Genomic DNA, 12284 nt, shown 5'->3' with positions numbered 1-12284 from the left:
GCTTTAACCTCTGAGCCAAACTGACCAGGGCTATACAGCTTTTTTTAAATATTAGAAACATCTTTATGTCAAAAACAGTATCTATGAGTAATTTTTAATGACTCGTATCTTTTTTTTTTTTTTTAGAGAGATAGAAACATCTATGTGAGAGAGAAACAGCAATCATCTGCCTCCTGCATGCTCCCTACTGGGGATCGAGCCTACAACCTGGGCATGTGCCCTGACCAGGAATTGAACTGGAACCTCGCAGTCCATGGGAACCTCTCAGTCCACTGAGCCATACAGGCTGAGCTGACTCCTATCATTTCATTATATGAATATATCCCCAGAGTAATTAAAAAAACCCATCCAGAAATATATTACTTTTTGTTTATTTGTTTTTGTTTTGTTTTTTTGGTACATGCCCCTAGCGGGAACCAAACCCAGGACTCTGGTCCGCAGGCCGATGTTCCAATTGCTGAGCTAAACCGGCCAGGGCAGAAATATATTACTTTTAAAAGTAAAAGCCAGCAAAAATAAAATTAATCACAGATATTTTAAGTTTTTATTTACTTTGTTTTCATTTTTATAATTTGAAAGAAGAAAATAATTGGGAAAATTAAAATTTGTCATAATCTCACTACTTAAAGATATGTCACTATTTTTGTGTTTTTCATTCCAGCCCCTTATCCCCCCATATGTATATATATTTTAAAGCAAAATTGCTCATTAATTAAAATATTTTCTGCATACATTTGAAAATTGGAGAGGGGGTAACTATCCAAGAGAACCAGTGGGAAATGAGAAGAAATAATGCGAAAAGAGGGCTGTGGGCCTTCTCCCTGTTCCTCTACCCCTCTCTGGAGCAGGGAGGAAGAAGGGGTTGCTGCTAATGGCCCTGAGTCTAATGCAACTGCAGGTCAGACGGAGGTGGGAATGGATTGTTTGTGTAAGAGTAGGAGATGGAATTGTACTGGATTATATCAAGGGCTGAGGAAGTCATTTGCACTCCCTAGGGAAGAGATGGACCCAAGGCAATTAGAATTTTCCACCTCTAACTTTAGGGACTCTTCTATTACAGAGGCATACATGGGAGAGAAAAGCTCCACATCTTTTTGGTGGTATCAGGAGAACCCTAAGAATTTCTTTACCAGGCAGCCCCTCCGAGGCCCCTTGCAGTTGCTAGTCAGCTGAGTAGTAGGGATTTTGAGAGGCTCTTTGATTTTGGTGAACAGCCTGGTGTCAGCAGCAGCAGGAAGTAAGCCTGGGAACTGTCCTTTTGGGAGAAGATGGGCACTAAGAGCAGCTAAAGCATTTTCTCAGAGATCCCTTAAGAGAGGAAGAATACTCTGTCCTAAAAGGGGAGCATATTTAGTGCCGACCAAACCTAAAATATGGGAGCACCAGTGGTGATGGAGACTTGCCTTGGCACTTGTTTCTTCCCCCAAGGTCCCTGGAGGCTCCCTAGACTGCGTGACCTCCTTTTTATAAAAATTATTTTTTCCTTTATTGATTTTAGAAAGAGAGGAAGGGAGAGGGAGAGAAAGATAGAAACACTCATGAGAGAGAACATTAATTGGCCGCCTCCTGCACGCCCACACTGGGTATTTAGCCCACAACCTGGGCATGTGTCCTGACCGGGAATCAAACCGGTGACCTCTTGGTGCATGGGTCAACACTCAGCCACTGAGCCACATCGTCCGGGCTGAGTGACCTCCTTTACTGTCATTCTTACAATCCTGCCCTCTTCCATCTCACATATCTTTCAGTCTGGCACAAACGTTTGTGAAAACCAAATGCAATTTCTGAATGTCATTTCACTGAGCAGGGCCTGACAGTTCCAGCTTTGACCTGGTGGGCACTGCTAGGAACCTCCCTGTTCTGAGAGCTGCCCCTGTGGCTGGTGTTCACTGTGTCCCTGCCTCTGTCTTGCTTCCCTGCCCCCAGGGTTCTGGCTGGTGTGGACCATCATCATCATCCTAAGCTGCTGCTGCGTCTGCCACCACCGCCGAGCCAAGCACCGCCTTCAGGCCCAGCAGCGGCAACATGAAATCAACCTGATTGCCTACCGGGAAGCTCACAACTACTCAGCGCTGCCATTTTATTTCAGTACGTACACCAAGAGCCACTCAACTCCACCCTCAGGAACCCAGGACACACAGATTGTGTGTATCTATGGCCAGGGCTCCTATGGGCATCAGGGGTTTGCCTCCTTGCCCAGCATAGAGCAGAGTTTTGAAAGTGCAGGAACAAGAGGGCAGTCACGTTTAACACAGAGGAGCTAGTGCTGTGGGTCCACCTCCTTGAAGCCACTGAGCCATTCCAAATCAACACTGGCTGGATTCTGACCAGGTGTCTACGTCTTTAGCAGGTTTTTTTAGGCAGGTAGTTGAATGGTATATGATGTGAGTGAGTTGAGGTTTTCAATTCAGTGGTCTGAAATCCTCCCATTCTGTTCACTGTCTTGTGATATGCTGGCAGAGGCTGCCGTGAAAGGGTAGGTGTGAGGAGGGTGGCAGTGGGACTTCCTGAGAATCAAGAAACTTGGTGACTCACTGAAGGGAACTCACTTGACTTCTCTGGGCTTCCATACATATGACCTCTCATATGTATGGTCAGTGTAGGGCCAGCTGTGCAGCTTGTCCAAACACAACAGTGTGTTCTATAGAAAAGAAGTGATCACAAATGTGGAATTTCACATTTAGAGGGGTTAAGTGCTTAGCACCAGTGCCTGGCATATAGTAAGTGCTCAATAAATGCTAATAGTTATTGTTGTATTATAATTAGATCATTGATGCCTCAAGGCATTCAGCACAGTGAAAAGGTAACTCACCTGGCAAGTTCTTAATAAGCCTTGAATGATAGGTCCTCACCCTTCACTGGTAACCTGCTCACTCTTGATCTGAGTCAGGATGAGTTTTGATTTGTCTTTCCCTACCAATTCCAGCCACACTAGAGTGAGAGACAACAAAGATTTACAACCTCCCAGAAAAAGGCCCTTTTCATGGTACATCTGGAAGGGTGGGGGAAGAAAAAAAGTGGTCAGAGTCTTAAGTTAGGATCCCTGACCCTGAGGCCTATGGCATTTAGAAGGAGGACAGCCTGAAACAGGTCCATTCCAAGCAGAAGTGATCTTGTGGCCATCCATCACATTTGCCTAACCCTCTACCTTCACTCCAGACCAGACAAGCCTTTGCCTATGAAGCAGCTTTAGGGGCTCTCAGGTTTCAGGAAGTTTAATTAGATTACTCCCCCAGTCCTCTGCTCTGCCCACAACCAAGAGCTGTAGCTGTTACCCGGTGGGTATGCTGGGGGTGGGAAGAGGCATATGTTTAATGTCTCTGTCCTAGAACAATTGCCAGTGCAGTAATATTTCCTCCCTACCTCCCCATTTTAGGGTTTTTGCCAAACTATTTACTACCTCCTTATGAGGAAGTGGTGAACCGACCTCCAACTCCTCCCCCACCATACAGTGCCTTCCAGCTACAGCAGCAGCAGCTGTCTGCACAGTGTGGCCCTGCAGGCGGCAGCCCCCCAGGCGCCAATCCCACCAGGGACTCCCAGGGGGTACAGAGTAGCCCCTTGTCTGGACCCAGCAGAAGCAGCACAAGACCTCCAAGCATCATCGCTGACCCTGAGCCCTCCAACACCGACATGCCAGCCAACCCAGCCGCCACCAAAGCCCCTGGAATAGAGCCCAACAGCTCTGTGGCTGGCCTGGGGGAGCTGGCCCCGAGGGTCTTCCTGGACAAGGATTCTGAATGTAAGGAGGAGCTGCTGAAAGATTACAGCTGTGAGCAGGGCATTGCCCTCCCCGACAGCAAAGACAAGACGCCTGGTAGACATCGCCGCTTCACAGGTGACTCGGGCATTGAGGTGTGTGTGTGCAACCGAGGCCACCATGATGACGACCTCAAAGAGTTCAACACACTCATCGATGACGCTCTGGATGGACCCCTGGACTTCTGCGACAGCTGCCACGTGCGGCCCCCTGGTGACGAGGAGGAAGGGCTCTGCCAGCCCTCCGAGGAGCAGGCCCGAGATCTTGGGCATCCCCATGTGCCACGGCCACCCGCGTGCCTGCTGCTGAACACCATCAATGAGCAGGACTCCCCAAACTCCCAGAGCAGCAGCTCCCCCAGCTAGAGCAGGCGCTGCCTGTACCTGAGAACTTGGCAAAGCAACCAGGGTAGAGGAGAACCACGAGAGAAGCATTAAGTGACTTTCGGAGAAAGTGGTACAGCCACTAGGTCCTTGTTTTTCTTTTTCTTTTTTCTTTTTCCCCTTTTGTTCCTGCATTTTCCTACATCTCCAGGTACAGTTTGGGGTGTGGATGCTCTCCCCACACAGATGCTCAGTGTTGTGGAGGGCTGAGAAGTTGGTTCTGTGACTCATTCCTCATTCCCCACCCTGTCCCCCTTTTCTCCTCTTCAGGTCATATCTCACTACCTGCCAGGGTCAGAGAGATGTGTGTTTAAGAAACCCCCAAGGATGGGGGCTGAGACTGTGCCCTGAGGTGACTCTTGGTGATGGAGTGGGTTTTTGCTCTGGTATTAGTGTAAGAGAACCTTGCTGTGTCAGTCTGGCAGAGGCGGCAGGTCGCAGCTCTGGGTGAAGGACACCTGCAGAGACCCAGGGTTGTCACCCCTCATGGCCAGTATCTGCAGAGCCAGAGTCGGGCTCATCCTGCGGGAGGATGAGGGCTGATGGGCAGCTGTGTAGTAGGTGGGTGAGGGTTTGTTGCATTTCCAAATTGTAGGGGACGAGATCGATGCATCACTGCATCTTTGAGGGGCCCTGGCCTGCACGTTCTGGCTGGCTGCAGGCTGGTTCAGATGTGGAAGATTATGCTACCTTCTCTGGTTTTTATTTTTAAAAAGAAAAAGAACAAAAGCAAGCTATAAACAAAATCTCTACCCGTGGGCAGGCAAAAATTCTGTCCTGGAAAAGGGAAGTGTACAGCTTTGCCCCAGATGGCCTTCAAAGAGCCTGGCTGCAAGTGAGCCAGACGTTTCGTGTGCCGGCTTGGGGAGGCTGTCCCTGGGACTTCTGTGGGTGCACAGGAGGCCTGAGCCGGGCAGTGGATAGAGTGCAGCTTTCTGCCTCTCTGCACTTAGTCTGTGCCCGTAGGTGACCGGGGCCCTCCCCCCACCCAGCACACGGCTTGCAGGCCTTTATGTCTCAGTGTTCTATATGAACAAAGGAGGAGGCTATGGGTCCTGAGGAAGGGCAGCCCCATAGCCTGGCTCTCACACAGTCTTTTCTCTTGATGCTGAATAAGTTTTGTTTTTCTTTTTAACTGACCACTTGGGGAAAAATTGCCTTGGTTATCTGTGGTTTTCATGCTCTCCCCCCACCCCTTGTAAGTGGGGGTAACTAATCGTAGCCTATCTAAAGAGTCTGAGTGGGCCAGGGAGTGTGGTGAAGGCAGCCGTCAAGAGGACCACAGGATCCTTATTACTATAGTTTGGCTTCAGAAAACCAGTTGAGCTTTGAGAGGAATAATCTGAATGGGGAAAGCAAACAGCCGAAACTAACATTCCCTGCCCAGCCCTGTTCATATGAAGAGTTTGGTTCTTCCCCCACTTTGAACAGTGACATTTAGACTAGGCATTAATGTTATGATAAGAAAGGAAAAAAATATATACGTATACAAAAATAGACAAATCCAAGGCTGTGTGGTGAATGAGTACCTGCGTTTGGCGACTACAAAACCAAAATCCATGTTGAACAAAGTGAAGTCCATATACAATGACTTTTTGGATAACCTGTGTGTGTCTGTTTGTTGTGTGTGAGCCCCAGCCCTGTTTTCCTGTGAATATACTTTGAATGGCAGCCATTATGCTCACATTAACCATACATTTGGAGCAAATGTGGCCCTCTCAAGGTAATTTATTTTATGCATTTACTGTTTACTGAACAAATGTCTGACTGTGTACTCGTGTATTCAGCAGCATTGTCGACGGCAGTCCCCAGTGTTTGCCAGAGATACTGTCCTCAAAGTAGAGGTTTTACTCTACCCATCACTGCAATTTGCACATTGCTCCGTGGACATACGGAGGCCTGTGTTCAGTTCCTTGTAAATGGAAACATGCTCTGAACTTGTCTGCCTCCCTTGGTTGCTCCTGGCCCTTGGTGTCAGCCCCCTGGGGATGTTCACAACCACTCGGGACAGAAGGTGAAGGTGGAACTTCAGACAGAAGCTTAATTGGATCTTCAGGGACAAGCTTGGACTAGCTGTGGCCCAGACATCAGCCCTGTCCAGAATTGCCAGGAGGTTTTGGCAGACACCACAGGGCTTACCTCCCTCTGCAAGCAAGCTGGTGTGCGGCGAGAGTGGGCGGAGTGCGTCAGTAGCCCTCAGATGCCTTTCCTTCCACGGCTAAAACAAATTCTCCAACAACTCACTGAAGTGTCTCCAAGGAGATCAAGTTTTACCAAAATGATCCTCCTTCAGTTCACTGATCAAATGGATAAATTCTGTCCCTCTCAAGTTTCCTTCCCTCACCAGAGTGGGGAGCTGGTCTGAGTGTTAGGTTCACTGCAGCGTCCTACCCTCAAGGCAGGAGACGAGGATAAGGGAACCTGGGGAACGGGGCTTGATCCCAGCAGTCAGTGTCCCCTGCTCCAGGAGGCTACCCCGAGTGCAGAGAGATGGAAATGGGGAGTTGAAGGACTAGTTAGGGGGCCAGGGAGATTTCGATTGAGTCTGGTTTTCCAGGTGAATGAGAAGGAAGGGGTTGGTCGAGGGTTTGGTGCTACAGTCAGATTTGCAAATGTAACACATTCCTGCGTGAGGCACATCATTTGTCAGTTATTGTGAATATTTGTATTTTAAGCAATAAGATTCAGCTGGTCAGACCTTTCTGGGCAGTCTCGGTGACACATTTCCTGTGCTGTGATTGTTCTGAAGACAGAGTGGCTCTAACCACTGTGAGAAGCCCAAATAAAATCAGTCCCCAAAATTTTGCTGCGCTTTTTTCTTGAAGCATTTTGTTCCTTTTTTCTCTACCTCAGACTTCAGGGGGTCGAACCTCAAGATTCTTAACCACTTGGCCTTGGAATTTACTATGCAAAATATGTCTTAGTTCCTGGTCATTGTGGCTCAGTGGTTGAGCGTAGACTCCATGCACCAAAAGGTTGCCAGTTTGATTCCCGCTCAGGGCACATGCCCAGGTTGTGGGCCCAATCCCCAGTGGGGGGCATGCAGGAGGTGGCCAGTCAATGTGCTCTCTCATCGATGTTTCTAGCCCAAATATATATATATGTATGTCTTAGTGATTCTCCCAGTAGGTGCCCAGAACTGCTGGATGCTAAAGAGAATGTAAAAGAAATATATAAGACATGTCCTCTGGAAGTTAAATTATAGTTAGGAAGACAATAAACATAACCATTTGACATAGTTAACAATATATAGTAGATTGAGATGAAATTAAGTGAGTGGTACAGATTCAGAGACTCGAGTTGTGGGAGGTAGTTTGAGGTCTTGAATACCAGGCAGGGAACTCAGAAGTGAGTTAAACTGTGGGAGAGCCACTGGTGTGTCAACATCTGTCCTCATGGGACTCATTGACACTACTTTCTAAAGACTGTCCTATTAGAACTTTGAGTCAGGTGTAAGTCCCTCCTCAAAGGGAAGGAACAGCCCAACCCAGCAAGACTTCCTTTTAGGCAGCCTGCAGGTGAGCAAAGTAAGATGATGTGGAACCCTCCCTGAGGGGGTTCCTGCCTCCCCACATGGAGCACTCACTGGTGGGGGGTGCTGGCAGAGAGCATTCGAGTTTACCCTGTAGTGAGCACTGTTGTTTTTTTTCATCCTCACCTGAGGATATTTTTGCATGTATCTTCGAATGGAGTGGGAGGAAGAGAGAAACATTGATGTGAGAGAGACATCGAGTTGTTGCCACCCACACGTTGGGGGACAAATACAACCGAGGTACGTGCCTTTAGCGGGAACTGAACCCGGGACTCTCCGGTCTGCGGGCTGACGCTCTAACCTCTGAGCCAAACCGGCCAGGACAGCACTGTTTCTGAGTCCAGTGTAAACTAGACATGTCCCTGTGTCCCTTTGACCCTGGGCCAGAGGACACTGCCCTGGCCCTTCCATGACTGTAGTGGGATGGTTGCTGCCTAGTTTCTTCTAAACTGCTGGGCTCCTCCAAGTAACCCCAGGGGAGCCACAGTAGCATCCAGAGATAGTTTTGCTCTAAAACCACAGGGGAAAATGGGGAGTAGAACATTTCCTGTCTTCTTTAATCGAATTTTTGAGTGGTGGAAAAAAACGTACAATTCTTACAAGGCTGCGTGCCAGAGGCTGCATGTACCCTTGATGCCCAAGCCTGTAAGGCCCCCCTCACAGCACCCCAGGCTCCTGGGTCACTGAGTTCCTCCCCAAGGTGACCAAGTGCAAGTGGAGACAGTCCCAGTGCCCTGAAGCACAAAGCAGAGGAGCTTTGATGAACTAGAATTTCAGGAAATTCTCCATTCTCCAGTTTCCTCTGCTCTAGGGGGAGGGCAAAAACAAGGCTTCACTCAAGGAGCCGGGAAGTGGGTTTGGCTGACAATTGGCATAACCTGCTAGAAACCTGCTTCTGGCTGAACCTACTGCAAAGGGCAGTGGGTCCTCGGAGGTGTCTGGGATACGAGTTTCCACCCTGGGGATAAGGGACTGGCCTTACCTAAGAGCTGAGCATTTATCGAGCACCTACCATGTGCTAGGCATTGGGAATGCAAATGTGCCTTAGACCTGCCTCCTCTTCCTCTAGAGAGGAAGGTGGTACATACACAGTTTTAGTAGCACATGGAAAGTACCGGGAAGCATGTGCACAGGACACTGGAAGAGGATGTGCCCACTGGGGGCTTCAGGACAACCTTCCTGTAACACCTCTGAACTGAGCTTGCCAGGTGAAGAAAGGTGTGAAGGGAATTCTAGGTAAATGTTCAGTCTGTAGATTGTTGAGTGTCCACTCTGCCAAGTGCTGAAAAGCACAGAAAAGGCATCGTAGGTCTAACACAGGAGAGTGTGGGTGTTAGGTCTAAAGCTGCGAGCAGTTTAATCGTTCCAGATAATTGCATTCTGGAAAATGACAGGAGATGAGGCTGGAGAGGTAAGCTGGTAATAAAAATAATTTAACTTGTCTTTATTGTTTCATTTGTTGACTGTTTATATAATGCTGGGTCTTGAGTAAGCCTCTTACCTATGTTTTTAAATTTTAGACTAAAAATAGCCCGTTGAAGTATGGACTCTAATTATTCCCGCTTGATTAATGGGAGTGAGGCATTCAGAGTTGTTGACTGACTTGTCCGCAATCACACAGCTAATGAGAGGTAGAGCTCGGATTTGAACCCACATTTGTCATGTTCGTGTCATGGGAAGAACTTGCAAAGGTGAGAGGGAACCAAAGGAAGGTGTATTGAGCAGGGGAGTAGCATGGTGAAAGAAGCTACTTTATCCCCTTTTCCCCTCCCCCTTGCTTTGTCATAGCCCTCAGAGGACCCACACCCAGTCAGGTTTCCCTAGCAGAGCCCATCAGTGCTGAAGTGGCCTCTAGCCTGGGGCAGGCAGGGGGTGCCTGTTGCAGGTCAGTGTCAACTTCCACAGGGGAGGTGTAACCTCTTGGAAACTGTAAAATTTTCAGCAGTCAAAGCTCTGGGTCTTTGTAGCTTTTTTTTTTATAAGAGTGTTTTGCTCTTTCTCTGCAGATATAAAGAGCTTTGGGTAGCTTGTGAGGGGGAGAAGAGGATGTTTGATTTAAAATCGCTCCTCACTTTGTGTAAGCCAGCTCCTCATCACAGTTTAACCTTCTGGCTCACCAAGAAGTCTCAAGAAACCCAATCCAGGAAAATGTTACAAAACATCCTCAGTATGGGAACATGAAAAGTCTCTCTGGGCTCTCCACCCACTCCCCGGCTGCCGCCCGCCCTAGCTCAGAGGGAGGAGGGGCCGCAGGCAGGGCCATCAGGGCTGCCAGGGTAGGCTCCTGGAGGTCCTGTCCTTCGGATGGACCATCTGGACACACCTGCTCCTCTTGGCCAAGCTGGTAACCTTTGGGAGATTTGCATAAAAGCCTTAGAGAAGGACATTTTGTGAATCTGGATATAGGCAGTGACAATGAAACCAGTGTTTATCGAGGTACGGAACATGTTACACAGACCCGTTTGGTCCTCAGCGACATTCTGAGGTTGGCAGTACTAGTTCTACACACACCTCATCTGCCCATATTACAGATGAGAAAACAGGTTTAAAAAGGCCAAGGAAGTTGCCCGTGGTCATTCGGTCTGTAAGTGACGACACCGAACTTGCCTCCACAGCCTGACTTCTTACCTTCTGTAACCGGTTGGTGTGGAACTCTCCTGCTCACACAGCCCTTTGTGCTTTTCATCCTCACCAGAGTCTCACAATGGGCAGCACAGGTGGTAAGTTACCCTACTGGACAGATGAGGAATGTGAAGTTCAAGAGGCTAGCAATGGACCTAAGATCCAGGACTCAGAAACCGGGGAGTCTGGGTACTAGAACCTGAGTGATCAGGTCCTCCTCATGGGATTGGATGCCTGTCCTATAGGGTGTTTTTACACCTACAAGCATGACTGGAGAGAGGACCCCTCATTTGCTTCAGGTTTTGTGGCCACAAGAGGCCAACCAGAACAATCCTGCTCTGTCACACCCGCACTCCATGCCAAGCTTGCCAGGGAAGAGGTCCCTCCCCTCAGAATGAGGATGCTGGGGCACGGCTCTTCTGAAGAACAGGGCAGCTCATTTCTCCCGGGATGGCCAACTCTTAGCTCACAAGAGCCGATTATTAAATTTTCAGGAATTTTATGAGCTATAGTAAATGGTGTTTACTATGTAATGTAATGTAATGGCAAGTAGCATATAATGCTGCTGTGCCTCTCTTCCCAACTCTGTGGTCAGTGACATCTATTGGTGGCTTGAAATCGGTCATGGTGGGAGTGTTTACATCACATCATCAGCAAAGACTGGGGCAGTTCCCCACCATCAGCACCAGAGCACTGGCTGTTTGGGCAGCCTGAGGCTCGAAAGGTGACTAGGTTCTTGGCAAAGAGCTTCCAACGATCTAGGCTTCCTCTACACAAGGAGATGGAATCTATTTATCACTGGGCAATTAGCCAGGTGACTTAGAGCATTCGATTCAGTCCTCTTGTGTAACTAACCTACTTGTCAGGTGCGATGTATAGGATAAAAAACAGGAGAGGGCTCAGCCTTAACTCCAGAGATACAGGGTGGACGGTGTCCCTTGGGGACACTATACCCATTTCAGGTCCAAGCAGGTGCTCAGATGCACGTGGGATTTAGTACCAAGGAACAGAAGCTGAGTGCTAAAAGGGGCAATCATGGTGGGCTGGGAGTCTTGAGTTATGTCCCGGAGGAGGGCTTCACTCTCAGACTCAGGGTGGGGGGATTCAGGTAAGTGGTAAAAGGCCTTCCAGGCAGGGGAAAGATAGTTTGGATAGGAAGCAGAATTTGTGAGGTCATTTCCTTAAAGAATACTCAGCTTTTTACTTTTTATTGATTTGAGAGAGAGAGGAAGGAAGAGGGAGAGAAACATTGATCAGTTGCCTCCCATGTGCCCCAACTGGGGATCGAACCTGCATTCTGGGTATGTGCCCTGACCGGGAATGGACCCGCAACATTTTGATGCCGGACAATGCTCAGCCAACTGAGCCACACTGGCCAGGGCAGGGCACTCAGCTTTGTGCTCTCTCCAGCCAGAGACCTGAGAGCCCTTCTGTACGGACACGGGATAGGTAGGAGAGCACGTCCACTTCCTCATCCTGCATCATTGATCGTGGGCTCTAGTCGCAGCCCTGCTGCTAAGTAGCTGTGTGACTTAGGGCAAGTCACATCCCCACCCCCGTGACTCTGCTACCCCACTAGCCCTCAGTTTTGTCATCTTCGAATGAAAATGTTACTGTCTGATTCAATAGTTGGAGACTAGGTGTTTCCATCCCAGTTACCTTCACCCACTGCTTCTACAGAAGACACAGACCCTCCGCGAGTTATTTATCTGTTCGACACTAGTCTGCAAAACACTTTCCAAATCTGAGCAAATTTGGAATGCTTTGAGCTGTGTGGGTAGCTTAGCACTAGAATGGGGTGGGGGTGGGAATCTCCAGTTTAACCCTTTCCCTTCAACTCACTGTGGTGTCCGCATCTCTGCAGACTGCTTGTGATGGGGGCTGCGTCAGCCACAGCTGCCCACACACTCTCCTATGGGTTCTTAAGCAAGGCCCCAGGGTTACTGGCCAGTGAAGACCAGGGTTGAGTTGGGGGGAAACAGTAGGG

At 48.8% G+C, this 12284-nt stretch overlaps 2 protein-coding genes across 2 annotated transcripts in view; both read left to right on the top strand.

The window, feature by feature from the left end:
• WBP1L (WW domain binding protein 1 like) overlaps positions 1-7018 on the top strand; it is a 64756-nt gene extending 57738 nt beyond the window's left edge. The window contains exons 3-4 of the mRNA XM_036264506.1: positions 1927-2088; positions 3377-7018. Of these exons, the coding sequence (XP_036120399.1) occupies positions 1927-2088; positions 3377-4125 (911 nt within the window). The 3' untranslated portion in view covers positions 4126-7018. The remainder of the gene's footprint in view (positions 1-1926; positions 2089-3376) is intronic.
• A 2182-nt stretch (positions 7019-9200) lies between these two features.
• Positions 9201-12284, top strand: part of BORCS7 (BLOC-1 related complex subunit 7) — a 44666-nt gene continuing 41582 nt past the window's right edge. Inside the window, exons 1-2 of the mRNA XM_036264507.1 lie at positions 9201-9366; positions 10291-10395. The gene's annotated coding sequence lies outside the window, so the exon portion shown is untranslated. The remainder of the gene's footprint in view (positions 9367-10290; positions 10396-12284) is intronic.

Source organism: Molossus molossus, unplaced genomic scaffold, assembly GCF_014108415.1.
Source record: "Molossus molossus isolate mMolMol1 unplaced genomic scaffold, mMolMol1.p scaffold_m16_p_17, whole genome shotgun sequence".
Classification (NCBI taxonomy): Eukaryota; Metazoa; Chordata; class Mammalia; order Chiroptera; family Molossidae; genus Molossus; species Molossus molossus.
Note: the sequence above shows the minus strand (reverse complement) of the source record. Positions and strands in the feature narration are given on the sequence as shown.